The sequence below is a fragment of the Carcharodon carcharias genome, chromosome 22 (assembly GCF_017639515.1).
Source record: "Carcharodon carcharias isolate sCarCar2 chromosome 22, sCarCar2.pri, whole genome shotgun sequence".
Classification (NCBI taxonomy): Eukaryota; Metazoa; Chordata; class Chondrichthyes; order Lamniformes; family Lamnidae; genus Carcharodon; species Carcharodon carcharias.
Window position 1 is genome coordinate 67,559,354 of NC_054488.1, and position 27,581 is coordinate 67,586,934.

Sequence of the window (27,581 nt, forward strand, 5' to 3'; positions counted from 1 at the left end):
TCCTGAGGTATCCACAAGGCAGAGGAGCTATTCACCCAGAACTGGGAGTGTGGTTCATGAGTGCCAGGGCATGTCTACAGGCTGGTGGGCCTGCACACTGCATGTCTGGGGTCAAACCTCCTCTGGGATCCTCTGAAGCTTTAGCCTGGGGCTGAGGGGGACCCAGTTTCCGTGTGAGAGCAGAGGAATTGCTAATGGAAAGGCTGTGTACTGACAGGGAGGGACTTACACACTTGGTTCTGTTTTTTGCATTGCTGCTAGCCAGCAGTGTGGGCTAAAAATGAGAAGCAAACTAGCACAGCAAAGCAGGAAACATGTAAACTCTCTTCACTCACACACCAGATGTATCACATCAACCTGGTAAACACAGGGATAAAAATAGGTTGAGTGAGTGGGCAGAAAATTTGGCAGATGAAGTATGATGTGGGAAAAGTGTGAGGTTGTCCATTCTGGAAGAAGAATAGAAAAGCAGAATATTATTTAAATGGAGAGAGATTGCAGAATGCTGCGGTACAGAGGGATGTCTGTGTCCTGGTACATGAATCACAAAATATCAGCATGCAGGTACAGAAAGTAACCAGAAAGGCAACTGGAACATTAGCCTTTATTGCAAGGGGGATGGAGTATGAAAGTAGAGAAATCTTGCTACAACTATACAGGGCATTGGTGAGACCACATCTAGAGTAATGATGCAGTTTTGGTCTCCTTACTTGCAAAGGGATTATATTTGCATTAGAAGATCAGAAAAAGTTCATTAGGCTAATTCCTGGGATGATGGGTTGTCTCATGAGGAAAGATTGAGCCTATACTCATTGGGGTTTAGAAGAATGAGAGGTGATCTTATTGAAATATATGAGATCCTGAGGGGGCTTGACAGGGTAGATGGTGAAAGGATGTTTCCTCTCATGGGAGAATCTAGGGGGAACAGTTTAAGAATAAGGAGTCTCCCATTTAAGATGGAGGTGAGGAAGAATTTCTTCCCTCAGAGGGACATTAATCTTTAGAATCCTCTTCCCCAGAGAGCAATGGAGGCTGAATCATTGAATATATTCAAGGCTGAATTAGATAGATTTCTGATCTACAAGGGAGTCAGGGTTATGAGGGTTGGACAAGAGAGTGGAGTTGGTGATCTACTCCTCCCTGCTGCTATTTCTTATGTTCCTATTTCATTGTCCCCCTTTCCCCTTTTATTGGCAGCAGTTTGCTGACTGCTGTTTCTCGATTGGTTAGTTTCTGCTTTGCTCCTTCTGTTTGGGAGGGGTGGAGATGCACATCACCATCTCCTCAGAGCAACTCGAGATTGCCAACACCTGTGATCATGTCAGTGACAAGCATGCATCGAAGTGAAGCATGAGGAAGAAGCTAAGTTGGGGTGGATGAGCATTGCAAGAATTTGTAGTATAAGGGGAATGCTTTTTCACTGTAGAATAGTCTCTCTGCATTGCCCAGTTTCTGACCTCCTGTTGCTGCTTCTCTATAAATAATTAAACAAGCCATTTTTAAACAAAACATTTCAGGCACCCAAATAATGTTAGAACAATCTTTCCAATTCCCTGTAAAACTGAAATGAGAACATGTTCAAACATGTGACACCAAGCTTACCTTAACACCATGCTGAGAATCAACTCCCTTCATCATTCCATGGTCTGACACTACAATGGGGATTAAACAAAAATAAACAATTATACAGAGCCAGATTGACACAACAGACGGACCCCGTCAAACCTAATGGGTGTGGTCATATTGAGTAATCCTGTACACAGACAAATTTACAGCAAAAAACATACACAGAATGGCCTGGGGCCAAAGGACATTGAAATATGACCAGACCAGTATCACAATATGACTGGGTTTGGAGAGGAAGATAAAAATAGTATTCCTGCATTTATAAAGATGAGATGAACTATCATTAAAATCCAAGACTGTCCCTCGAACCTCTCATGTGGGGAATGTTTAAAACAGTGTGCAGTGGAAATGATGCACTTTATATTTTTATCTTTCAGTCATTAGGAGGTGGTCATCTGATACTGAAGTTTATTTCCACAAGGATAAGATACATTCTTATATATCTAGGATAATGGGCAGTGTCCTCATTCATCAATGAACATAAAACCCCTTTGCTCAAACTCTTGAAAATGTTGTGAACTATACAACTTGCCTCTTGGGATGTGGTGATTGTTTGGTCTTTAACTAGTGACAAGAGCTTAATTAGATCTGCGCACCAGGCTGTCTCAATAATGGCAGGTTGCACAGAGGAGAGAGGACTTCAGCCTTGTAGAGTGCAACATTCAGGAGAAAGGACATTGTGCTCACTGGCAGTACCTGGGGAAAACTCCAACAACTCTGGACTAGTCATCAGCCTAATGAAAAAATCCAGCTTAAAAGGAAATGCCAATGTTACAAATAAAGAGAGACTCTTTCATTTCTTGAAATGGTGATGGGAATGGAAATAATCAAATGCTAAACCCAACCTAAAAAGATGGTTTCAGTTCATGTCAAGCTGTGAAGCACCAAGAGATTCTCTGCTAATCTATAGAAAACCTTGAAAAATGAATTAATTGAATTTTTTACCTGAATAATGGCCATGTTTACAAATCTCATCTACTAGAATTTACAAATAAAATACGGAAAATGTAAAAGAATCTTTTTACTATTGTTATCTTTCCTAGTCTTCATTCCTGGGTCCCAGCTCAGCATGCACCATTGCAAGCTAAAGGTAACAAATAATTCCACAGTACTTACAGTGGAGCCATGGTTCAAAGTTTGCGGATGATACAAAAATCAGAAACATTGTGAACTGTGAGGAAGACAGAGTAAAACTTCAAGAGGACATAGGCAAATTGGTGGAGTGGGCAAATAGGTGGCAGATCAAGTTCAAGTGCAGAAAAATGTGAAGTGATTCATTTTGATAGGAATAACATGGAGAGACAATATAAAATAAAGGGTAAAATTCTAAAGGGGGCACAGGTACAGGGGCACCTGGGTGTATATGTGCATAAATCATTGAAGGTAGAAGGACAGGTTGAGAGCAGTGAATAAAGCATGGAGTATAAGAGCAAGGAGGTTCTGTTGAACTTGTGTAAGACACTAGTTAGACCTCAGCGGGAGTATTGCATTCAGTTGTGGGTGCCGCACTTTAGGAAGGGTGTGAAGGCACAGAGAAAGCGTAGAAAAGATTCACAACAATGGTTCCAGGGATGAGGAACTTCAGTTATTAAGATAGGTTGGAGAAGTTAGGATTGTTTTCCTTTGATAAGAGAAGGCTGAGAGGAGATTTGATAGAGGTATTCAAAATCATGAGGGGTCTGGGCAGAGTAGAGAGGGAGAAACTGCTCCCACTCACGAAAGGATCGAGAACCAGACAGCACAGATTTAAAGTAGTTGGCAAAAGAATCAAAAGCAACATGAGGAAAAGTGTTTTCACCAGCAAGTAGTTAAGGTCTGGAATGCACTGCCTGAGAATGTGCTTGAAGCATTCAAAAGGGAATTAGGCTGTTACCTGAAAAGTAAGAATGTGGAGGATTACGGAGAGAAGGCAGGAGAATGGCACTAAGGAAATTGCTCCTTCGGAGAGCCAGTGCAAACACGATGGGCCGAATGGCCTCCTTCTGCATTGCAACAATTCTGTGACTCTGTGATGTGGAAGTGACCAAAGGTGATTGAACAGCTGATCTTGCCTCCTTACAGGGAAGCACATAATGCTTACCCCCAAAACAGCAGAGGAGACAGAGGACAGGGGAGTGAGGGACGGGGAAGACTGGGCACAAACAGGCTGATTTCCAGCATAAAACAAAAACAGAATTACCTGGAAAAACTCAGCAGGTCTGGCAGCATCGGCGGAGAAGAAAAGAGTTGACGTTTCGAGTCCTCATGACCCTTCGACAGAACTTGAGTTCGAGTCCAAGAAAGAGTTGAAATATAAGCTGGTCAACTCTTTCTTGGACTCGAACTCAAGTTCTGTCGAAGGGTCATGAGGACTCGAAACGTCAACTCTTTTCTTCTCCGCCGATGCTGCCAGACCTGCTGAGTTTTTCCAGGTAATTCTGTTTTTGTTTTGGATTTCCAGCATCCGCAGTTTTTTTGTTCTGATTTCCAGCATGTTGCGTCAGCATTCTGAAAGAATACAGAGAGCCCTTAATTACCCCATGTCCTGTTTCCAGGTGCACAGCACAGAGTGATTGTTAAACTGTGGCCTGCTCTACAACTCACCTAAATCTGATAAGGTTTTTTCAAGAGCAGCTACCCGCTGAACCAAAGCAGGTTGGTTTTCAGTTGCAAGTCGAATGCGTTGAAGAGCTAATACAGCTTCTGGATGAAGATGAGCTTCATCTTCAGTGACGACAGATGAGTTTACTTCCATCGGTTCCACTTCAGGCTTTGCCAAAGGCTTATATTTTTGAGTTGCATGTGCGTGATCTGAAACTTTGACCGCAGCAGCAACAGACTCGTCTTTCCTGGGGGGAGTTTCACTGCCATCTTCTTGGGGATTAGAAGTGTTATCTGAAGTTTCAACTTGGAAATCTGGTGCCTGGACAGTACTACCAGACATTGTTGCAGACATTTTAAACTGTCCAAAATGAAAAGAACAACAGTGTTTCAGAAACTAGCCATCTTTAACCAGCATAGAAAACTTAAAAACACCAAGTAAAACATTATTTTACGTCATCTGAAGAATCGGCATCAGAATCCACGAGCGTGGTCTGGAGAATCTTCCAACTGACAAACTGCTGTAATTGTTCGGGAGTTTTATCCTGAAGACAATACAGAATAATCATTCAGTTACACATTGGTGGCAGTCAATTTCCATTCTTTCTGTTGTTGCCATCTTATCTTAACTAAACATTTGACCACATTCTAAATTCTCCCTAATCATTTGCACCTTTTTAATTATCATGTATCCAAGGTGTGAAATTCACAGGGATGACTTACAGAGTCAATTCAGAAATCACAGCTCAGATCTTCAAATCTCCAGGTAGTCAGAGACTGGACATGCCTGGGAAGATTCACTATGGGACCCCTCGAAAGTCCCAATGTGCCTGACTCAGTGGGAATTGCCCAGGGACAATCCCCCTGCTCTCCAGGACTAAGGCTCTAACTCTGAGTTAGAGTCAAAGACTTTGGACGGTTCCGACTCACTTATCTGGGTAGTTACTCAAGAAATGAGGCAGAAAGATCTTAGTCTAACTTCTAGGTAACTATACAACTGAGCCCCCAATCACTCACACTGACCCTTCAACTGCCCCCCATCACTCCAACTGCACACCAGTCCCCTACCCAACCTGACTCGCCCCGAGCCTGACAATCCCTCCTGACCTAACTACCCCCAACCCACTGACCCACTCGTCCACCTGCCACCCTATCCCCTTACCCACCCTACCCCCCTACCCACTTGCCTTCTGTCTGTAGCTTTTCAAAAAAGCTTTGGGACATTTAAACTCTTTATTTACCAGAGTTCGGCAGCTAGTGCTGTAAAAAGGGGAGCGGTTTCTCTTCCCCTGATGATCCAGTGCTATGATGATGCAGTTCCATTGCAGGAATGCTCTGCATTTTTGGAGAAGCTGGATTAGAAGTCCTGGCCAGAAATGCAGGACTCCGTTGTGATGCAGAACATTAGGAGCAGACATTGTTGATAAACTGACATTGATCACCACTCCTCAGAAGATTCACGTCCCTGAATTGTCTCATAGCGCTGTGCTAATACACCCTTTTTTCCTGTGATAATCCTGTGCCCTTTCAGGGAAGCCAATCTGTTCAATGATCTCAGCTCCTTACCTACCAGATTTACAGGAATTTTAAATCCAATTTACTAAGGCTCTTTTGACAGCACTAACCAAACATGCAACCTGTACCACCTAAAAGGACAAGGGCAGAAGGTGCATGGGAACACAACCACCTGCAAGTCACATGCTATCCAACCTTGGAAATATATTGCCGTTCCTTTCCAAGGGAATGATGAGAATGTGGAACTTACTACGGCAGGGAATGGCTTAAGTCAATAGTATAGATCCGTTTAAGGAGCAACCAGGCGAAGCTATGAGAGAGAAACAATAGAGGGTTACAATGAGTTAGATGGGGAAAGAAGAGAGGAGGCTCGAGTGTATAGGAGGTATGATCAGTAAGTTCGCAGATGACATGAAAATTGGTGGTGTGGTAAATAGTGAGGAGGAAAGCCTTAGATTACAGGGTGATATAGATGGGCTGGTGAGATGGGCGGAGCAGTGTGAGGTGATGCATTTTGGGAGGACTAACACGGCAAGGGAATACACAATGAATGGTAGGACCCTAGGAAGTACAGAAGATCAGAGGGACCTTGGTGTACATGTCCATAGATCCTTGAAGACAGCAGCACAGGTAGATAAGGTGGTTAAGAAAGCATATGGGATACTTGCCTTTATTAGCCGAGATATAGAATGTCAGAGCAGGGAGGTTATGTTGGAAGTGTATAAAATGCTGGTTAGGCCACAGCTGGAGTACTGTTTGCAGTTCTGGTTGCCACACTATAGGAAGGATGTGATTGCACTGGAGAAGGTGCAGAGGAGATTCACCAGGATGTTGCCTGGGCTGGAGAGTTCCAGCTATGAAGAGAGACTGGACAGGCTGGGGTTGTTTTCCTTAGAGCAGAGAAGGCTGAGGGGGGACCTGATAGAGGTGTACAAAATTATGAGAGGCATAGATACGGTAGATAGGAAGAAACTTTTCTCCTTAGTGGAGCTGTCAATAACCAGAGGGTGCAGATTTAAGGTAAGAGGCAGGAGGTTTAGAGGGGATTTGAGGAAATGCGTTTTTCACCCAGAGGGTGGTTGGAATCTGGAACACACTGCATGAGGGGGCGGTAGAGGCAGGAACCTTCACAACATTTAAGAAGTATTTGGATGAGCACTTGAAACACCATAGCAGACAGGGCTATGGGCCAAGTGCTGGAAAATGGGATTAGAATAGATAGGTGCTTGATGGTCGGCATGGACATTATGGGATGAAGGGCCTGTTTCTGTGCTGTAAAACTCTATGACTCTATGGAGCAGAAACATTGGCATGGGCTGGCTGGGATTGAATGGCCTGTTTCTGTGCCGTATATCTCATGAAATTCCTTCGTCACCACTGGAACTCTGTCCCTAACAGCACTGTGCTTGTATCTACACCACAGACACTGCAGTGGTTCAAGAAGTGGCTCACCATCACCTTCTCAAGGACAAGTGGAGGGAGGGCAATAAATGCCCTCTTCCACATCAAATGAATGAATAAAAATACAAAGGATTGTAGGTTGAAGAGGGTATTCCCTCCAATCCTGCAACTACCACATAGGCCAGTTGAAGTGGAGAAACTACAATCACCGATTACACAGCGACCACAGAAACTCAGGCTTCCTTTAACCGGTTTTATTCAAGCATATGCAAGGGAGCCACAATCATTCCCGAGAAGGATGAGCCAGCAGCTCCCAGATTGATTACATTTCATTACTTTTGTACTTTTTCTTATCACAATACATTTGAATACATCCAATCGGTAACTGACACAGAGGTACCATGTTAAAACTATCTTATTGAACATAAACATGTGATTTTGCTAACCAATTATTCTAAAGGGTGTATACATAATTATATTATCCAATCAAAATTAAAACACATACGCAAAGACCTTGGTTCTCAAAACTCAAGACTACTTGTGTTTCATCAAAGCCCTCTCTTTGTCCATCTTATGTCTTCCCATGTCTAAGCTAAAACCATCTGCCCCTTCACTATGTAAGAGGGGAGTACACCTAATCTATTTTATGTCCTCCTTGTGTCTTCAGCCTGACTCTCAAGGCTGTGCAATGTTCATTTGGTAATTGTCAATTCTTAATATGCTTAGTGGCCATGTCTGTTCTGCGTGGAGATTTTAGGTATGTTCAGCACATTCTTACTGTGTGCTTCTTTTTAACACTTTTCATTCTCCCCAACAAGGTGAATGTGCAAAGTGTGAGATGCACAGAAGTTAGAAAATTGGTGGTATTAGATACCTTGACGATTCAGGACATCAGTTATTTCTGATCTGCTATTTAGCAGGTAGATAACTCACCTGGCTCGTTATTGAGGTTGAGCTACAAATTAATCAACTAAACATCACACAGAGAAAGTGAGCATAGTCAACTCATGTTATACAAGATAAAAACTACATTTTTTGCAAACAAAAGCCACAAATTTACTGCTATTTTAAACAGTATTATCACAGTGTTATTTATTATAATAATTAATCTGCTATAATATTGTTCATAAGACAGACTAGAATCTTCAGAAGTGGATGTTGGATGTCGGGAGAGTAATCAGGCCAGAGAATGCCTCCATAATCTAGTTCCAATTTCAAAGTCATATATTTCACCTTTTTTGATAGGCTTTATCTTTCTTCATGTAAACATTTACAATATAAATAGCTTTGATAAACTTGTCCTTCTGTAATCATAATGCTGCCAGTGATGCTGCTGCATTGTTGCTGTTGGTAACGGTGCTGTTTACAACATGACAGAACTACACAGGGAGTGTAAAATGGGGAGGCTGGAATTGGTATTGGAAAAGGCTGACAACAACTGCACAGAGGCAACATTTTTCATACATCATGGATACAAGCATTAAGATAGCATCAAATATTCAGGGTCGAAAACTGTACAGCTTTCTGAGATTTCTGTGCCCTTCAATTCTGGCCTCTTGAGCATCTCTGATTTTAATTGCCCCACCACTGGGGCTGTGTCTTCAGCTGCCTGGGCCCGAACCTCTGGAATTCCCTCCTAAACCTCCCCATAGCTCACTTACCTCCTTTAAAACACTGCTTAAACCCACTCCTTTGGTAAAGCTTTTAGCTTTCACACAGAATCATAGAATTAGTACAGCACAGGAGGCCATTCAGCCCATTGAGTCTGCACTGGTTCTCCGAATGAGCAATTCACTCAGTGCCATTCAAAGTATCTCAGTGCAGAAGAGGCCCTTTGGCCCATCGAGTCTGCACCGACATGTGAGAAACACCTGACCTACCTGCCTAATCCCATTTACCAGCACTTGGCCCATAGCCTTGAATGTTATGACGTGCCAAGTGCTCATCCAGGTACTTTTTAAAGGATGTGAGGCAACCCGCCTCCACCACCCTCCCAGGCAGCGCATTCCAGACCGTCACTACCCTCTGGGTAAAAAAGTTTTTCCTCACATCCCCCCTAAACCTCCTGACCCTCACCTTGAACTTATGTCCCCTCGTGACTGACCCTTCAACTAAGGGGAACAGCTGCTCCCTATCCACCCTGTCCATGCCCCGCAATCTTGTACACCTTCTCCCTGTAAGCCTGCAATTCTTTCTTTTCAGATAACAGTCTAATTCCCTTTTGAATCTTTGATTGAATCTGCCTCCACCACACTCTCAGGCAGTGCATTCCAGACCTTAACCACTCACTGTGTGAAAAAGTTTTTCCTCATGTCGCTTTTGCTCCTTTTAATAATTATTTTAATCTGTGCTGTCTGGTTCTTGGTTCTTTCACTAGTGGTAACAGTTTCTCCCTATCGACTCTGTCCAGACCCCTCGTGATTTTGAATGCCTCTATCAAATCTCCTCTCAGCCTTCTCTTCTCTAAGGAAAATGGTCCCAACTTCTCTAATCTATCTTCATAACTGAAGTTCCTCATCCCTGGGATCATTCTCATGAATCTCTTATGCACCCTCTAATGCTTTCACATCCTTCCTAAAATGCAGTGCCCAGAACTGGACATAATACTTCAGCTGAGGCCGAGCCAGTGTCTTATACAAAGTCAACATATACTCCTTGCTCTTGTACTCTATGCCCCTATTAATAAAGCCTAGGATACGGTAGGTATGCTTTATTACAGGGATGGCCAAACCTTCTGGATCTTAGAACCACATACACTAATCTTCAGACATTTGAGATCTGGACCTCCTTTACAGACACATTTTTATTATGATTGCACATTCTTCTGTGAGGAAATATACTTTAAAAGAATGTAAGGCAAATAGGATAAAATGTATGTGTGTGCAAGAATGTTTACGAATGTATGTATTAACTTCAATAACCAAAAATTACATACCACTGTTTCTAAATCTGAATTATTTGTTACATTTTACCTGTATTCAGTGTGTTAGCTTAAATTAAATTAACTGTTACCAGAGCTAATCACTATTTGATTTTACTTGGAAAAAAACGTTGTAACCACCTACTGAACAACACATTTGAACCAGAGTCCCTGTGTCCCAATACAGTAGATTCTTACATTGCTGTTCTTTATTAAGCTGTTTCTTCCCTTTCCAGACAGAGGCTGCAAGTTGGAGGGTCAGCAGTGAGAAGGTGGGTTAGGGAGCCAGGGAAATTGGTGCTGTGGGTCACGTGGCCCTATATAAGACCAGCGGAAGCTATGAAAGAAATCTCACAATGCTGCTGGAACGATTCCTTAATCTGAACTCTGCTCCCGCCCTCCTCCCAGTGCTGCTCCCACCCTGCAGATCTCACCCTCTGCGAAGCTGTTCCTAACCAAGACTGCACCCGTCTGTTTACCCTCCTCCAATGGGCGAATTACTGGGTTTCACAACACAAGGAATCAGCTGCATTCTGAACATCAAACCGCTGCATGCAGCTCTCAAGCTGCAGTTTGGGCACCACTGAGTTATAAACTGCTCCCTCAACCTGTCCTGCCACCTTCAATGACTTATGCACATATACACTCAGGTCCCTCTGTTCCTGCATCCCCTTTAGAATTGTACCCTTTGTTTTATACTGTCTCTCCATGTTCTTCCTACCAAAATGAATCACCTCACACTTCTCCGCATTGAAGTTCATCTGCCACTGTCTGCCCATTCCACCAACTTGTCCATGTGCCTTTGCTGTTTTACACTATCCTCCTCACAATTCACAAGTCTTCCAAGTTTTGTATCATCCACAAACTTTAAAATTGTGCCCTGTAGACCAATCACCTGTCGAAATATCTCCATCTATGACTCGGTGAGTTTTTTTGTCTGATTTACATTCACGCGAAGCATCTCGATACGTTTTACAATGTTAAAGGTGCTATAGAAATACAAGTTGGGATATCAGGGGTTGATGTTGGGAAGATGGGTGATCAGTAGCTGGGAGCAGATCCAATAGTAGGTTTCAAACGGGAACAGGAAACATTTTTGAAAGGAAAAATGTGCAGGGATATGAGGAAACAGAAAATGATTAATTGGATAGTTCTGTCAAGAGTCACCAAAGGTACGATGGGCCTCTCCTGTCTGTCTCGCCGTCTCCCGCTCCCTCTCCCTCTCCCGTCTGTCTCGCTGTCTCCCGCTCCCTCTCCCTCTCCTGTCTGTCTCGCCGTCTCCCGCTCCCTCTCCCTCTCCTGTCTGTCTCGCCGTCTCCCGCTCCCTCTCCCTCTCCTGTCTGTCTCGCCGTCTCCCGCTCCCTCTCCTGTCTGTCTCGCCGTCTCCCGCTCCCTCTCCTGTCTGTCTCGCCGTCTCCCGCTCCCTCTCCCTCTCCTGTCTGTCTCGCCGTCTCCCTCTCCCTCTCCTGTCTGTCTCGCCGTCTCCCGTCCTCCCCTCTCCTGTCTGTCTCGCCGTCTCCCGCTCCCTCTCTTGTCTGTCTCGCCGTCTCCCGCTCCCTCTCCCTCTCCTGTCTGTCTCGCCGTCTCCCTCTCCCTCTCCTGTCTGTCTCGCCGTCTCCCGCTCCCTCTCCTGTCTGTCTCGCCGTCTCCCGCTCCCTCTCCCTCTCCTGTCTGTCTCGCCGTCTCCCTCTCCCTCTCCTGTCTGTCTCGCCGTCTCCCGCTCCCTCTCCTGTCTGTCTCGCCGTCTCCCTCTCCCTCTCCTGTCTGTCTCGCCGTCTCCCTCTCCCTCTCCTGTCTGTCTCGCCGTCTCCCGCTCCCTCTCCTGTCTGTCTCGCCGTCTCCCGCTCCCTCTCCCTCTCCTGTCTGTCTCGCCGTCTCCCTCTCCCTCTCCTGTCTGTCTCGCCGTCTCCCGCTCCTCTCTCTCCTGTCTGTCTCGCCGTCTCCCGCTCCCTCTCTCTCCTGTCTGTCTCGCCTGTCTCCCTCTCCCTCTCCTGTCTGTCTCGCCGTCTCCCGCTCCTCTCCTTCGTCCTGTCTGTCTCCCCTCCCTCTCCCTCTCCTGTCTGTCTCGCCGTCTCCCTCTCCCTCTCCTGTCTGTCTCGCCGTCTCCCTCTCCCTCTCCTGTCTGTCTCGCCGTCTCCCGCTCCCTCTCCTGTCTGTCTCGCCGTCTCCCTCTCCCTCTCCTGTCTGTCTCGCCGTCTCCCTCTCCCTCTCCTGTCTGTCTCGCCGTCTCCCGCTCCCTCTCCTGTCTGTCTCGCCGTCTCCCTCTCCCTCTCCTGTCTGTCTCGCCGTCTCCCGCTCCCTCTCCTGTCTGTCTCGCCGTCTCCCTCTCCCTCTCCTGTCTGTCTCGCCGTCTCCCTCTCCCTCTCCTGTCTGTCTCGCCGTCTCCCTCTCCCTCTCCTGTCTGTCTCGCCGTCTCCCGCTCCCTCTCCTGTCTGTCTCGCCGTCTCCCGCTCCCTCCTGTCTGTCTCGCCGTCTCCCTCCCTCTCCTGTCTGTCTCGCCGTCTCCCTCTCCCTCTCCTGTCTGTCTCGCCGTCTCCCTCTCCCTCTCCTGTCTGTCTCGCCGTCTCCCTCTCCCTCTCCTGTCTGTCTCGCCGTCTCCCTCTCCCTCTCCTGTCTGTCTCGCCGTCTCCCTCTCCCTCTCCTGTCTGTCTCGCCGTCTCCCTCTCCCTCTCCTGTCTGTCTCGCCGTCTCCCTCTCCCTCTCCTGTCTGTCTCGCCGTCTCCCTCTCCCTCTCCTGTCTGTCTCGCCGTCTCCCGCTCCCTCTCCTGTCTGTCTCGCCGTCTCCCGCTCCCTCTCCTGTCTGTCTCGCCGTCTCCTCTCCCTCTCCTGTCTGTCTCGCCGTCTCCCTCTCCCTCTCCTGTCTGTCTCGCCGTCTCCCTCTCCCTCTCCTGTCTGTCTCGCCGTCTCCCTCTCCCTCTCCTGTCTGTCTCGCCGTCTCCCGCTCCCTCTCCTGTCTGTCTCGCCGTCTCCCTCTCCCTCTCCTGTCTGTCTCGCCGTCTCCCGCTCCCTCTCCTGTCTGTCTCGCCGTCTCCCGCTCCCTCTCCTGTCTGTCTCGCCGTCCCCTCTCCCTCTCCCTCTCCTGTCTGTCTCGCCGTCTCCCGCTCCCTCTCCTGTCTGTCTCGCTGTCTCCTCTCTCCCTCTCCTGTCTGTCTCGCCGTCTCCCGCTCCCTCTCCTGTCTGTCTCGCTGTCTCCCTCTCCCTCTCCTGTCTGTCTCGCCGTCTCCCGCTCCCACTCCTGTCTGTCTCGCTGTCTCCCTCTCCCTCTCCTGTCTGTCTCGCCGTCTCCCTCTCCCTCTCCTGTCTGTCTCGCTGTCTCCCGCTCCCTCTCCTGTCTGTCTCGCCGTCTCCCTCTCTCTCTCCTGTCTGTCTCGCCGTCTCCCTCTCTCTCTCCTGTCTGTCTCGCCGTCTCCCGCTCCCGCTCCCTCTCCTGTCTGTCTCGCCGTCTCCCTCTCCTGTCTGTCTCGCCGTCTCCCTCTCCTGTCTGTCTCGCCGTCTCCCGCTCCCTCTCCTGTCTGTCTCGCCGTCTCCCTCTCCCTCTCCTGTCTGTCTCGCCGTCTCCTCTCCCTCTCCTGTCTGTCTCGCCGTCTCCCTCTCCCTCTCCTGTCTGTCTCGCCGTCTCCCTCTCCTGTCTGTCTCGCCGTCTCCCACTCCCTCTCCTGTCTGTCTCGCGGTCTCCCGCTCCCTCTCCTGTCTGTCTCGCCGTCTCCCTCTCTCCTGGTCTGTCTCGCCGTCTCCCGCCTCTCCTCTCCTGTCTGTCTCGCCGTCTCCCCTCCTCCCTCTCCTGTCTGTCTCGCCGTCTCCCGCTCCTCTCCTCTCTGTCTCGTCTCGGTCTCCCTCTCCCTCTCCTGCCTGTCCTCGGCCGTCTCCCGCTCCCTCTCCTGTCCTGTCTCGCCGTCTCCTCTCCTCCCTCTCCTGTCTGTCTCGCCGTCTCCCGCTCCCTCTCCTTTCTGTCTTCGCCGGTCTCCCTCTCTCCTCTCCTGTCTGTCTCGCCGTCTCCCGCTCCCTCTCCCTGTCTGTCCTCGCCGTACTCCCGCTCCCTCTCCTGTCTGTCCTCGCGCCTCTCCCTCTCCCTCATCTCCCTTCTCCTGTTCTGTCTCGCCGTCTCCCTCTCCCTATCCTGTCTGTCTCGCCGTCTCCCTCTCCCTCTCCCTCTCCTGTCTGCTTCGCCGTGCTCCCCGCTCCCTCCCTCTCTGTCATGTCTCGCCGTCTCCCTCTCCCTCCTCCTGTCTGTCTCGCCGGTCTCCCGCTCCCTCTCCTGTCTGTCTCGCTCGTCCTCCCCTCTCCCTCTCCTGTCTGTCTCGCCGTCTCCCGCTCCCTCTCCTGTCTGTCTCGCCGTCTCCCGCTCCCTCTCCTGTCTGTCTCGTCGTCTCCCGCTCCTCTCCGTCTGTCTCGCGTCTCCCGATCATCTGTCTGTCTCGCTGTCTCCCGCCTCCCTCTCCTGTCTGTCTCGCCGTCTCCCTCTCTCCTCTCCTGTCTGTCTCGCCGTCTCCCTCTCCCGCTCCCTCTCATGTCTGTCTCGCCGTCTCCTCTCCGCTCCCTCTCCTGTCTGTCTCGCCGTCTCCCGCTCCCTCTCCTGTCTGTCTCGACGTAGCCGCCTCCCTCTCCTGTCTGTCTCGCCGTCCTCCCGCTCCTCAACCTTGTCTGTCTCGCCGTCTCCCTCTCCCTCTCCTGTCTGTCTCGCCGTCTCCCTCTCCCTCTCCTGTCTGTCTCGCCGTCTCCCTCTCCCTCTCCTGTCTGTCTCGCCGTCTCCCTCTCCGCTCCCTCTCCTGTCTGTCTCGCCGTCTCCCGCTCCCTCTCCTGTCTGTCTCGCCGTCTCCCGCTCCCTCTCCTGTCTGTCTCGCCGTCTCCCGCTCCCTCTCCTGTCTGTCTCGCCGTCTCCCCCCTCTCCCTCTCCTGTCTGTCTCGCCGTCTCCCTCTCCCTCTCCTGTCTGTCTCGCCGTCTCCCGCTCCCTCTCCCTCTCCTGTCTGTCTCGCCGTCTCCCTCTCCCTCTCCTGTCTGTCTCGCCGTCTCCCGCTCCTCTCCTGTCTGTCTCGCCGTCTCCCGCTCCCTCTCCTGTCTGTCTCGCCGTCTCCCGCTCCCTCTCCTGTCTGTCTCGCTCGTCTCCCCCGCTCCCTCTCCTGTCTGTCTCGCCGTCTCCCGCTCCCTCTCCTGTCTGTCTCCGTCGTCTCCCCGCTCCCTCTCCTGTCTGTCTCGCCGTCTCCCGCTCCCTCTCCTGTCTGTCTCGCCGTCTCCCTCTCCCTCCCTCTCCTGTCTGTCTCGCCGTCTCCCGCTCCCTCTCCTGTCCTGTGTCTCGCCGTCTCCCGCTCCCTCTCCTGTCTGTCTCGCCGTCTCCCGCTCCCTCTCCTGTCTGTCTCGCCGTCTCCCTCTCCCTCTCCCTCTCCTGTCTGTCTCGCCGTCTCCCTCTCCCTCTCCTGTCTGTCTCGCCGTCTCCCGCTCCCTCTCCCTCTCCTGTCTGTCTCGCCGTCTCCCGCTCCCTCTCCCTCTCCTGTCTGTCTCGCCGTCTCCCGCTCCCTCTCCGCTCTCCTGTCTGTCTCGCCGTCTCCCTCTCCGCTCCCTCTCCTGTCTGTCTCGCCGTCTCCCGCTCCCTCTCCTGTCTGTCTCGTCGTCTCCCGCTCCCTCTCCTGTCTGTCTCGCCGTCTCCCGCTCCCTCTCCTGTCTGTCTCGCCGTCTCCCGCTCCCTCTCCTGTCTGTCTCGCCGTCTCCCGCTCCCTCTCCTGTCTGTCTCGCCGTCTCCCGCTCCCTCTCCTGTCTGTCTCGCCGTCTCCCGCTCCCTCTCCTCTCCTGTCTGTCTCGCCGTCTCCCTCTCCCTCTCCTGTCTGTCTCGCCGTCTCCCTCTCCCTCTCCTGTCTGTCTCGCCGTCTCCCTCTCCCTCTCCTGTCTGTCTCGCCGTCTCCCGCTCCCTCTCCTGTCTGTCTCGCCGTCTCCCTCTCCCTCTCCTGTCTGTCTCGCCGTCTCCCGCTCCCTCTCCCTCTCCTGTCTGTCTCGCCGTCTCCCTCTCCCTCTCCTGTCTGTCTCGCCGTCTCCCGCTCCCTCTCCTGTCTGTCTCGCCGTCTCCCTCTCCCTCTCCTGTCTGTCTCGCCGTCTCCTCCCGCTCCTCTCCTGTCTGTCTCGCCGTCTCCCTCTCCTCTCCTGTCTGTCTCGCCGTCTCCCTCTCCCTCTCCTGTCTGTCTCGCCGTCTCCCTCTCCCTCTCCTGTCTGTCTCGCCGTCTCCCGCTCCCTCTCCTGTCTGTCTCGCCGTCTCCCGCTCCCTCTCCTGTCTGTCTCGCCGTCTCCCGCTCCCTCTCCTGTCTGTCTCGCCGTCTCCCGCTCCCTCTCCTGTCTGTCTCGCCGTCTCCCTCTCCCTCTCCTGTCTGTCTCGCCGTCTCCCGCTCCCTCTCCTGTCTGTCTCGCCGTCTCCCGCTCCCTCTCCTGTCTGTCTCGCCGTCTCCCGCTCCCTCTCCTGTCTGTCTCGCCGTCTCCCTCTCCCTCTCCTGTCTGTCTCGCCGTCTCCCGCTCCCTCTCCCTCTCCTGTCTGTCTCGCCGTCTCCCTCTCCCTCTCCTGTCTGTCTCGCCGTCTCCCTCTCCCTCTCCTGTCTGTCTCGCCGTCTCCCGCTCCCTCTCCCTCTCCTGTCTGTCTCGCCGTCTCCCGCTCCCTCTCCTGTCTGTCTCGCCGTCTCCCGCTCCCTCTCCTGTCTGTCTCGCCGTCTCCCGCTCCCTCTCCCTCTCCTGTCTGTCTCGCCGTCTCCCTCTCCCCTCTCCTGTCTGTCTCGCCGTCTCCCGCTCCCTCTCCTGTCTGTCTCGCCGTCTCCCGCTCCCTCTCCTGTCTGTCTCGCCGTCTCCCGCTCCCTCTCCTGTCTGTCGCGCCGTCCTCCCGCGCCCTCTCCCGCTCCTGTCTGTCTCGCCGTCTCCCTCTCCCTCTCCTGTCTGTCTCGCCGTCTCCCGCTCCCTCTCCTGTCTGTCTCGCCGTCTCCCCGCTCACCTCTCCTGTCTGTCTCGCCGTCTCCCCGCTCCCTCTCCTGTCTGTCTCGCCGTCTCCGCTCCCTCTCCTCTCCGGTCCTGTCTCGCCGTCTCCTCTCCCTCTCCCTCTCCTGTCTGTCTCGCCGTTCTCCCGCTCCCTCTCCTGTCTGTCCTCGCCGTCTCGCTCCTCCCTCTCCTGTCTGTCTCGCCGTCTCCGCTCCTCTCCCTCTCCTGTCTGTCTCGCCGTCTCCCGCTCCCTCCTCTCTGTCTGTCCTCGCCGTCTCCCGCTCCCTCTCCTCTCCTGTCTGTCTCGCCGTCTCCCTCTCCCTCTCCCTCTCCTGTCTGTCTCGCCGTCTCCCTCTCCCTCTCCTGTCTGTCTCGCCGTCTCCCGCTCCCTCTCCTGTCTGTCTCGCCGTCTCCCGCTCCCTCTCCTGTCTGTCTTCGCCGTCTCCCCGCTCCTCTCCCTCTCCTGTCTGTCTCGCCGTCTCCCGCTCCCCTCCTCCCTCTGTCTGTCTCGCCGTCTCCCGCTCCCTCTCCTGTCTGTCTCGCCGTCTCCCTCTCCCTCTCCTGTCTGTCTCGCCGTCTCCCGCTCCCTCTCCCTCTCCTGTCTGTCTCGCCGTCTCCACTCCCTCTCCTGTCTGTCTCCGCCGTCTCCCGCTCCCTCTCCTGTCTGTCTCGCCGTCTCCCGCTCCCTCCCTGTCTGTCTCGCCGTCTCCCGCTCCCTCTCCGTCTGTCTCGCCGTCTCCCGCTCCCTCTCCTTGTCTGTCTCGCCGTCTCCCCGCTCCCTCTCCTGTCTGTCTCGCCGTCTCCCGCTCCCTCTCCTGTCTGTCTCGCCGTCTCCCTCTCCCTCTCCTGTCTGTCTCGCCGTCTCCCCGCTCTCCTCTCCCTCTCCTGTCTGTCTCGCCGTCTCCCAGCTCACTCTCCTGTCTGTCTCGCCGTCTCCCTCATCCCTCTCCTGTCTGTCTCGCCGTCTCCCGCCTCCCTCTCCCTCTCCTGTCTGTCTCGCCGTCTCCCGCTCCCTCTCCTGTCTGTCCGCCGTCTCCCTCTCCCTCTCCTGACTGTCTCGCAGTCTCCCGCTCCCCTCTCCTCTCTGTCCTGTCTCGCCGTCTCCCGCTCCTCACCTGTCTGTCTCGCTGGGCTCCCGCTCCCTCTCCTGTCTGTCTCGCCGTCTCCCGCTCCCTCTCCTGTCTGTCTCGCCGTCTCCCGCTCCCGTCTCCTGTGTCTGTCTCGCCGTCTCCCGCTCCCTCTCCTGTCTGTCTCGCCGTCTCCCTCTCCCTCTCCTGTCTGTCTCGCCGTCTCCCGCTCCCCTCTCCTGTCTGTCTCGCCGTCTCCCGCTCCCTCTCCTCTCGTCTGTCTGGTCTCCCGTCCCCGTCTCGCGTCTCCCTCTCCCTGTCTGTCTCGCCGTCTCCTCTCTCCTCTCCTGTCTGTCTCGCCGTCTCCCGCTCCCTCTCCTGTCTGTCTCGCCGTCTCCCTCTTCCCTCTCCTGTCTGTCCTCGCCGTCTCCCGCTCCTCTCCTCTCCTGTCTGTCTCGCCGTCTCCCGCTCCCTCTCCTGTCTGTCTCGCCGTCTCCCGCTCCCTCTCTCTGTCTGTCTCGCCGTCTCCCTCTCCTCTCCTCCCTGTCTGTCTCGCCGTCTCCCCTCCCTCTCCTCTCCTGTCTGTCTCGCCGTCTCCCGCTCCCTCTCCTGTCTGTCTCGCCGTCTCCCTCTCCCTCTCCTGTCTGTCTCGCCGTCTCCCGCTCCCTCTCCCTCTCCTGTCTGTCTCGCCGTCTCCCGCTCCCTCTCCCTCTCCTGTCTGTCTCGCCGTCTCCCTCTCCCTCTCCTGTCTGTCTCGCCGTCTCCGCTCTCCCTCTCCTGTCTGTCTCGCCGTCTCCGCTCCCTCCCTCTCCTGTCTGTCTCGCCGTCTCCCGCTCCCTCTCCTGTCTGTCTCGCCGTCTCCCGCTCCCTCTCCTGTCTGTCTCGCCGTCTCCCGCTCCCTCTCCCTCTCTGTCTCGCCGTCTCCCGCTCCTCTCCCTCTCCTGTCTGTCTCGCCGTCTCCGCTCCCTCTCCTGTCTGTCTCGCCGTCTCCCGCTCCCTCTCCTGTCCTGTCTCGCCGTCTCCCGCTCCCTCTCCTGTCTGTCTCGCCGTCTCCCCGCTCCCTCTCCTGTCTGTCTCGCCGTCTCCCCGCTCCCTCTCCTGTCTGTCTCGCCGTCTCCCTCTCCCTCTCCTGTCTGTCTCGCCGTCTCCCGCTCCCTCTCCTGTCTGTCTCGCCGTCTCCCTCTCCCTCTCCTGTCTGTCTCGCCGTCTCCCGCTCCCTCTCCCGTCTGTCTCGCCGTCTCCCGCTCCCTCTCCTGTCTGTCTCGCCGTCACCCTCTCCCTCTCCTGTCTGTCTCGCCGTCTCCCGCTCCCTCTCCCTCTCCTGTCTGTCTCGCCGTCTCCCGCTCCCTCTCCCTCTCCTGTCTGTCTCGCCGTCTCCCGCTCCCTCTCCTTCTCCTGTCTGTCTCGCCGTCTCCCTCTCCCTCTCCTGTCTGTCTCGCCGTCTCCCGCTCCCTCTCCTTCTCCTGTCTGTCTCGCCGTCTCCCTCTCCCTCTCCTGTCTGTCTCGCCGTCTCCCTCTCCCTCTCCTGTCTGTCTCGCCGTCTCCCTCTCCCTCTCCTGTCTGTCTCGCCGTCTCCCGCTCCCTCTCCTGTCTGTCTCGCCGTCTCCCTCTCCCTCTCCTGTCTGTCTCGCCGTCTCCCGCTCCCTCTCCTGTCTGTCTCGCCGTCTCCCGCTCCCTCTCCTGTCTGTCTCGCCGTCTCCCTCTCCCGCTCCCTCTCCTGTCTGTCTCGCCGTCTCCCTCTCCCTCTCCTGTCTGTCTCGCCGTCTCCCGCTCCCTCTCCCTCTCCTGTCTGTCTCGCCGTCTCCCTCTCCCTCTCCTGTCTGTCTCGCCGTCTCCCTCTCCCTCTCCCTGTCTGTCTCGCCGTCTCCCCGCTCCCTCTCCCTCTCCTGTCTGTCCTCGCCGTCTCCCTCCTCCCTCTCCTGTCTGTCTCGCCGTCTCCCGCTCCCTCTCCCTCTCCTGTCTGTCTCGCCGTCTCCCTCTCCCTCTCCTGTCTGTCTCGCCGTCTCCCGCTCCCTCTCCTGTCGGTCTCGCCGTCTCCCTCTCCCTCTCCTGTCTGTCTCGCCGTCTCCCGCTCCCTCTCCTGTCTGTCTCGCCGTCTCCCTCTCCCTCTCCTGTCTGTCTCGCCGTCTCCCTCCTCTCCCTCTCCTGTCTGTCTCGCCGTCTCCCTCTCCCTCTCCTGTCTGTCTCGCCGTCTCCCGCTCCCTCTCCTCCTGTCTGTCTCGCCGTCTCCCTCTCCCTCTCCTGTCTGTCTCGCCGTCTCCCTCCCTCTCCCTCTCCTGTCTGTCTCGCCGTCTCCCTCTCCCTCTCCCTCTCCTGTCTGTCTCGCCGTCTCCCTCCTCCCTCTCCTGTCTGTCTCGCCGTCTCCCGCTCCTCTCCCCACTCCTGTCTGTCTCGCCGTCTCCCTCTCCCTCTCCTGTCTGTCTCGACCGTCTCCCTCTCCCTCTCCTGTCTGTCTCGCCGTCTCCCTCTCCCTCTCCTGTCTGTCTCGCCGTCTCCCGCTCCCCTCTCCTGTCTGTCGCGCCGCTCCCCTCCCTCTCCGTCTTCTCCCGTCTCCCGCTCCCTCTCTGTCTGTCTCGCCGTCTCCCGCTCCCTCTCCTGTCTGTCCTCGCCGTCTCCCGCTCCCGTCTCTCCCTCTCCTGTCTGTCTCGCCGTCTCCCTCTCCCGCTCCCTCTCCTGTCTGTCTCGCCGTCTCCCGCTCCCTCTCCTGTCTGTCTCGCCGTCTCCCGCTCCCTCTCCCTCTCCTGTCTGTCTCGTCGTCTCCCGCTCCCTCTCCTGTCTGTCTCGCCGTCTCCCTCTCCCTCTCCTGTCTGTCTCGCCGTCTCCCTCTCCCTCTCCTGTCTGTCTCGCCGTCTCCCGCTCCCTCTCCTGTCTGTCTCGCCGTCTCCCTCTCCCTCTCCTGTCTGTCTCGCCGTCTCCCGCTCCCTCTCCTGTCTGTCTCGCCGTCTCCCGCTCCCTCTCCTGTCTGTCTCGCCGTCTCCCTCTCCCGCTCCCTCTCCTGTCTGTCTCGCCGTCTCCCTCTCCCTCTCCTGTCTGTCTCGCCGTCTCCCGCTCCCTCTCCTGTCTGTCTCGCCGTCTCCCTCTCCCTCTCCTGTCTGTCTCGCCGTCTCCCTCTCCCTCTCCCGTCTGTCTCGCCGTCTCCCGCTCCCTCTCCCTCTCCTGTCTGTCTCGCCGTCTCCCGCTCCCTCTCCTGTCTGTCTCGCCGTCTCCCGCTCCCTCTCCCTCTCCTGTCTGTCTCGCCGTCTCCCTCTCCCTCTCCTGTCTGTCTCGCCGTCTCCCGCTCCCTCTCCTGTCTGTCTCGCCGTCTCCCTCTCCCTCTCCTGTCTGTCTCGCCGTCTCCCGCTCCCTCTCCTGTCTGTCTCGCCGTCTCCCTCTCCCTCTCCTGTCTGTCTCGCCGTCTCCCGCTCCCTCTCCCTCTCCTGTCTGTCTCGCCGTCTCCCGCTCCCTCTCCTGTCTGTCTCACCGTCTCCCGCTCCCTCTCCTGTCTGTCTCGCCGTCTCCCTCTCCCTCTCCTGTCTGTCTCGCCGTCTCCCGCTCCCTCTCCCTCTCCTGTCTGTCTCGCCGTCTCCCGCTCCCTCTCCTGTCTGTCTCGCCGTCTCCCTCTCCCTCTCCTGTCTGTCTCGCCGTCTCCCGCTCCCTCTCCCTCTCCTGTCTGTCTCGCCGTCTCCCGCTCCCTCTCCTGTCTGTCTCACCGTCTCCCGCTCCCTCTCCTGTCTGTCTCACCGTCTCCCGCTCCCCCTCCTGTCTGTCTCGCCGTCTCCCGCTCCCTCTCCCTCTCCTGTCTGTCTCGCCGTCTCCCGCTCCCTCTCCTGTCTGTCTCACCGTCTCCCGCTCCCTCTCCTGTCTGTCTCGCCGTCTCCCGCTCCCCCTCCTGTCTGTCTCGCCGTCTCCCTCTCCCTCTCCTGTCTGTCTCGCCGTCTCCCGCTCCCTCTCCTGTCTGTCTCGCCGTCTCCCTCTCCCTCTCCTGTCTGTCTCGCCGTCTCCCGCTCCCTCTCCTGTCTGTCTCGCCGTCTCCCTCTCCCTCTCCTGTCTGTCTCGCCGTCTCCCGCTCCCTCTCCCTCTCCTGTCTGTCTCGCCGTCTCCCGCTCCCTCTCCTGTCTGTCTCGCCGTCTCCCTCTCCCTCTCCTGTCTGTCTCGCCGTCTCCCGCTCCCTCTCCCTCTCCTGTCTGTCTCGCCGTCTCCCGCCTCCCTCCTCCTGTCTGTCTCGCCGTCTCCCTCTCCCTCTCCTGTCTGTCTCGCCGTCTCCCTCTCCCTCTCCCTCTCCTGTCTGTCTCGCCGTCTCCCTCTCCTTCCTGTCTGTCTCGCCGTCTCCCTCTCCCTCTCCTGTCTGTCTCGCCGTCTCCCTCTCCCTCTCCTGTCTGTCTCGCCGTCTCCCTCTCCCTCTCCTGTCTGTCTCGCCGTCTCCCTCTCCCGCTCCGTCTCCTGTCTGTCTCGCCGTCTCCCTCTCCCTCTCCTGTCTGTCTCGCCGTCTCCCTCTCCCTCTCCTGTCTGTCTCGCCGTCTCCCTCTCTCCCTCTCCGCGTCTCCTCTCCTCTCCCGTCTTCGCCGTCTCCCTCTCCCTCTCCTGTCTGTCTCGCCAGTCTCCCGCTCCCTCTCCTGTCTGTCCTCGCCGTCTCCCTCTCCCTCTCCTGTCTGTCTCGCCGTCTCCCTCTCCCTCTCCCGTCTGTCTCGCCGTCTCCCGCTCCCGCTCCCTCTCCTGTCTGTCTCGCCGTCTCCCTCTCCCTCTCCTGTCTGTCTCGCCGTCTCCCGCTCCCTCTCCTGTCTGTCTCGCCGTCTCCCGCTCCCTCTCCCTCTCCTGTCTGTCTCGCCGTCTCCCTCTCCCTCTCCTGTCTGTCTCGCCGTCTCCCTCTCCCTCTCCTGTCTGTCTCGCCGTCTCCCGCTCCCTCTCCCTCTCCTGTCTGTCTCGCCGTCTCCCGCTCCCTCTCCTGTCTGTCTCACCGTCTCCCGCTCCCTCTCCTGTCTGTCTCGCCGTCTCCCTCTCCCTCTCCTGTCTGTCTCGCCGTCTCCCGCTCCCTCTCCCTCTCCTGTCTGTCTCGCCGTCTCCCGCTCCCTCTCCTGTCTGTCTCGCCGTCTCCCTCTCCCTCTCCCTCTCCTGTCTGTCTCGCCGTCTCCCGCTCCCTCTCCCTCTCCTGTCTGTCTCGCCGTCTCCCGCTCCCTCTCCCTCTCCTGTCTGTCTCGCCGTCTCCCGCTCCCTCTCCCTCTCCTGTCTGTCTCACCGTCTCCCGCTCCCTCTCCTGTCTGTCTCGCCGTCTCCCGCTCCCCCTCCTGTCTGTCTCGCCGTCTCCCTCTCCCTCTCCTGTCTGTCTCGCCGTCTCCCGCTCCCTCTCCTGTCTGTCTCGCCGTCTCCCTCTCCCTCTCCTGTCTGTCTCGCCGTCTCCCGCTCCCTCTCCTGTCTGTCTCGCCGTCTCCCGCTCCCTCTCCTGTCTGTCTCGCCGTCTCCCGCTCCCTCTCCCTCTCCTGTCTGTCTCGCCGTCTCCCGCTCCCTCTCCCTCTCCTGTCTGTCTCGCCGTCTCCCGCTCCCTCTCCCTCTCCTGTCTGTCTCGCCGTCTCCCGCTCCCTCTCCCTCTCCTGTCTGTCTCGCCGTCTCCCGCTCCCTCTCCTGTCCTGTCTCGCGTCCTCCCGCTCCCTCTCCTCCCTGTCTGTCTCGCGTCTCCCTCTCCCTCTCCGTCTGTCTCGCCGTCTCCTCTCCCTTCTGTCTGTCTCGCCGTCTCCCTCTCCCTCCTCCTGTCTGTCTCGCCGTCTCCCGCTCCCTCTCCTGTCTGTGCTCGCCGTCTCCCTCCTCCCTCTCCTGTCTGTCTCGCCGTCTCCCGCCTCCCCTCTCCTGTATGTCTCGCCGTCTCCCTCTCCCTCTCCTGTCTGTCTCGCCGTCTCCAGCCTCTCCCTCTCCTGTCTGTCTCGCCGTCCCCTCTCCCTCTCCAGTCTGTCTCGCCGTCTCCCGCTCCCTCTCCCTCTCCTGATCTGTCACGCCGTCTCCCGCTCCCCTCTCCTGTCTGTCTCGCCGTCTCCCTCTCCCTCTCCTGTCTGTCTCGCCGTCTCCCTCTCCCTCTCCCTCTCCTGTCTGTCTCGCCGTCTCCCTCTCCCTCTCCTGTCTGTCTCGCCGTCTCCCTCTCCCTCTCCCTCTCCTGTCTGTCTCGCCGTCTCCCTCTCCCTCTCCTGTCTGTCTCGCCGTCTCCCTCTCCCTCTCCTGTCTGTCTCGCCGTCTCCCTCTCCCTCTCCCTCTCCTGTCTGTCTCGCTCGCTCCCGCTCCCTCTCCTGTCTGTCTCCGCCGTCTCCCGCTCCCTCTTCCTGTCTGTCTCGCCGTCTCCCTCTCCCTCTCCTGTCTGTCTCGCCGTCTCCCTCTCCCTCTCCTGTCTGTATCGCCGTCTCCCTCTCCCTCTTCCTGTCTGTCTCGCCGTCTCCCGCTCCCTCTCCTGTCTGTCTCGCCGTCTCCCTCTCCCTCCTCCTGTCTGTCCTCGCCGTCTCCCTCTCCCTCTCCTGTCTGTCTCGCCGTCTCCCGCTCCCTCTCCCCTCTCCCTCCCTGTCTGTCTCGCCGTCTCCCGCTCCCTCTCCTGTCTGTCTCGCCGTCTCCCTCTCCCTCGCCTGTCTGTCGCCCGTCTCCCTCTCCTCTCCCTGTCTGTCTCGCCGTCCCCTCCTCTCCCTCTCCTGTCTGTCTCGCCGTCGTCCGCTCTCCTCTCCTGTCTGTCTCGCCGTCTCCCTCTCCCCTCTCCTTCTGTCTCGCCGTCTCCCTCTCCCTCTCCTGTCTGTCTCGCCGTCTCCCGCTCCCCTCTCCTGTCTGTCTCGCCGTCTCCCGCTCCCGCTCCCTCTCCTGTCTGTCCTCGCCGTCTCCGCTCCCTCTCCTGTCTGTCTCGCCGTCTCCCTCTCCCTCTCCCTCTCCTGTCTGTCTCGCCGTCCTCCCTCTCCCGCTCCCGCTCCTGTCTGTCTCGCCGTCTCCCCTCTCCCTCTCCTGTCTGTCTCGCCGTCTCCCGTCCCTCTCCCTCTCCTGTCTGTCTCGCCGTCTCCCTCTCCCTCTCCCTCTCCTGTCTGTCTCGCCGTCTCCCTCTCCCTCTCCCTCTCCTGTCTGTCTCGCCGTCTCCCGCTCCCTCTCCTGTCTGTCTCGCCGTCTCCCGCTCCCTCTCCTGTCTGTCTCGCCGTCTCCCTCTCCCTCTCCCCTGTCTGTCTCGCCGTCTCCCTCTCCCTCTCCTCTCTGTCTGTCTCGCCGTCTCCCGCTCCCTCTCCCTCTCCTGTCTGTCTCGCCGTCTCCCGCCTCCCTCTCCTGTCTGTCTCGCCGTCTCCCTCTCCCTCTCCCTCTCCTGTCTGTCTCGCCGTCTCCCTCTCCCTCTCCTGTCTGTCTCGCCGTCTCCCTCTCCCTCTCCTGTCTGTCTCGCCGTCTCCCTCTCCCTCTCCTGTCTGTCTCGCCGTCTCCCGCTCCCTCTCCCTCTCCTGTCTGTCTCGCCGTCTCCCGCTCCCTCTCCTGTCTGTCTCGCCGTCTCCCGCTCCCGCTCCCTCTCCTGTCTGTCTCGCCGTCTCCCTCTCCCTCTCCTGTCTGTCTCGCCGTCTCCCGCTCCCTCTCCCTCTCCTGTCTGTCTCGCCGTCTCCCGCTCCCTCTCCCTCTCCTGTCTGTCTCGCCGTCTCCCGCTCCCTCTCCCTCTCCTGTCTGTCTCGCCGTCTCCCTCTCCCTCTCCTGTCTGTCTCGCCGTCTCCCGCTCCCTCTCCCTCTCCTGTCTGTCTCGCCGTCTCCCTCTCCCTCTCCTGTCTGTCTCGCCGTCTCCCGCTCCCTCTCCTGTCTGTCTCGCCGTCTCCCGCTCCCTCTCCTGTCTGTCTCGCCGTCTCCCGCTCCCTCCCTCTCCTGTCTGTCTCGCCGTCTCCCGCTCCCCTCCTCTCCTGTCTGTCTCGCCGTCCCGCTCCCTCTCCCTCTCCTGTCTGTCTCGCCGTCTCCCGCTCCCTCTCCCTCTCCTGTCTGTCTCGCCGTCTCCCGCTCCCTCTCCTGTCTGTCTCGCCGTCTCCCGCTCCCTCTCCTGTCTGTCTCGCCGTCTCCCTCTCCCTCTCCTGTCTGTCTCGCCGTCTCCCGCTCCCTCTCCTGTCTGTCTCGCCGTCTCCCTCTCCCTCTCCTGTCTGTCTCGCCGTCTCCCGCTCCCTCTCCTGTCCTGTCTCGCCGTCTTCCCTCTCCCTCTCCTGTCTGTCTCGCCGTCTCCCTCTCCCTCTCCTGTCTGTCTCGCCGTCTCCCTCCGCTCCCTCTCCTGTCTGTCTCGCCGTCTCCCTCTCCCCTCTCCCTCTTCCTGTCTGTCTCGCCGTCTCCCTCTCCCTCTCCTGTCTGTCTCGCCGTCTCCCGCTCCCTCTCTGTCTGTCTCGCCCGCTCTCCCCGCTCCTCTCCTGTCTGTCCTCGCCGTTCTCCCGCCTCCAACGCTCCCTCTCCTGTCTGCTCGCCGTCTCCCCGCTCCCTCTCCGGTCTGTCTCGCCGTCTCCCCTCTCCCTCTCCGGTACTGTCTCGCCGTCTCCCCCGCTCCCTCTCCTGTCTGTCTCGCCGCTCCCGCTCCCTCTCCTGTCTGTCCTCGCCGTCCTCCCGCTCCCCTCTCCTGTCTGTCTCGCCGTCTCCCTCTCCCGTCTCCTGTCTGTCTCGCCGTCTCCCGCTCCCTCTTCTCCTGTCCTGGGCTACGGCCGCCTCAACTCTCCCTCTCCTGCTCCCTCCCTCCCCCTCTCCCTCGGCCTGTCTCGCCGCTTCTCCCAGCTCCCTCTCCTGTCTGTCTCGCCGTCTCCCGCTCCCTCTCCTGTTCTGTCTCTCCGTCTCCCGCTCTCCCTCTCCCTGCTCTGTCTCGCCGTCTCCCGCTCCCTCTCCTCCTTGTCTGTCCTCGCCGTCTCCCGCTCCTCTCCCCCTCTCCTGTCTGTCTCGCCGTCTCCCGCTCCCTCTCCTGTCTGTCTCGCCGTCTCCGCTCCCTCTCCTGTCTGTCTCGCCGTCTCCCGCTCCCTCTCCTGTCTGTCTCGCCGTCTCCCTCTCCCTCTCCTGTCTGTCTCGCCGTCCCTCCCTCTCCCTCTCCTAGTCTGTCTAGCCGTCTCCCGCTCCCTCTCTCCTGTCTGTCTCGCCGTCTCCCTCTCCCTCTCCTGTCTGTCTCGCCGTCTCCCTCTCCCTCTCCCTTGTCTGTTCTCGCCGTCTCCCTCTCCCTCTCCCTCTCCCTGTCTGTCTCGCCGTCTCCCGCTCCCTCCTCTCCAGTCTGTCTCGCCGTCTCCCTCCTCCCCTCTCCTGTCTGTCTCGCCGTCTCCCGCTCCCTCTCCCCTCTCCTGTCTGTCTCGGCCGTCTCCCTCTCCCTCTCCTGTCTGTCTCGCCGTCTCCCTCTCCCTCCTCCCTGTCTGTCTCGCCGTCTCCCGCTCCTCTCTGTCTGTCTCGCGTCTCCGTCTCCCTCTCTGCTCGTCTCGCCGTCTCCTCTCCCTCTCCTGTCTGTCTCGCCGTCTCCCGCTCCCTCTCCTGTCTGTTCGCCGTTCCGCTCCCTCTCCTGTCTGTCTCGCCGTCTCCCTCTCCCTTCTGTCTGTCTCGCCGTCTCCCGCTCCCTCTCCTGTCTGTC

The 27,581-nt window shown here is 56.8% G+C and overlaps 1 protein-coding gene across 1 annotated transcript in view; it reads right to left on the bottom strand.

Annotated features, from left to right (window-relative positions):
• LOC121293973 overlaps positions 1-27,581 on the bottom strand; it is a 217,818-nt gene that overhangs the window by 159,374 nt on the left and 30,863 nt on the right. Inside the window, exons 4-6 of the mRNA XM_041217474.1 lie at positions 4,662-4,751; positions 4,210-4,567; positions 1,603-1,652 (exon numbers count right to left, since the gene is read on the bottom strand). Of these exons, the coding sequence (XP_041073408.1) occupies positions 1,603-1,652; positions 4,210-4,567; positions 4,662-4,751 (498 nt within the window). The remainder of the gene's footprint in view (positions 1-1,602; positions 1,653-4,209; positions 4,568-4,661; positions 4,752-27,581) is intronic.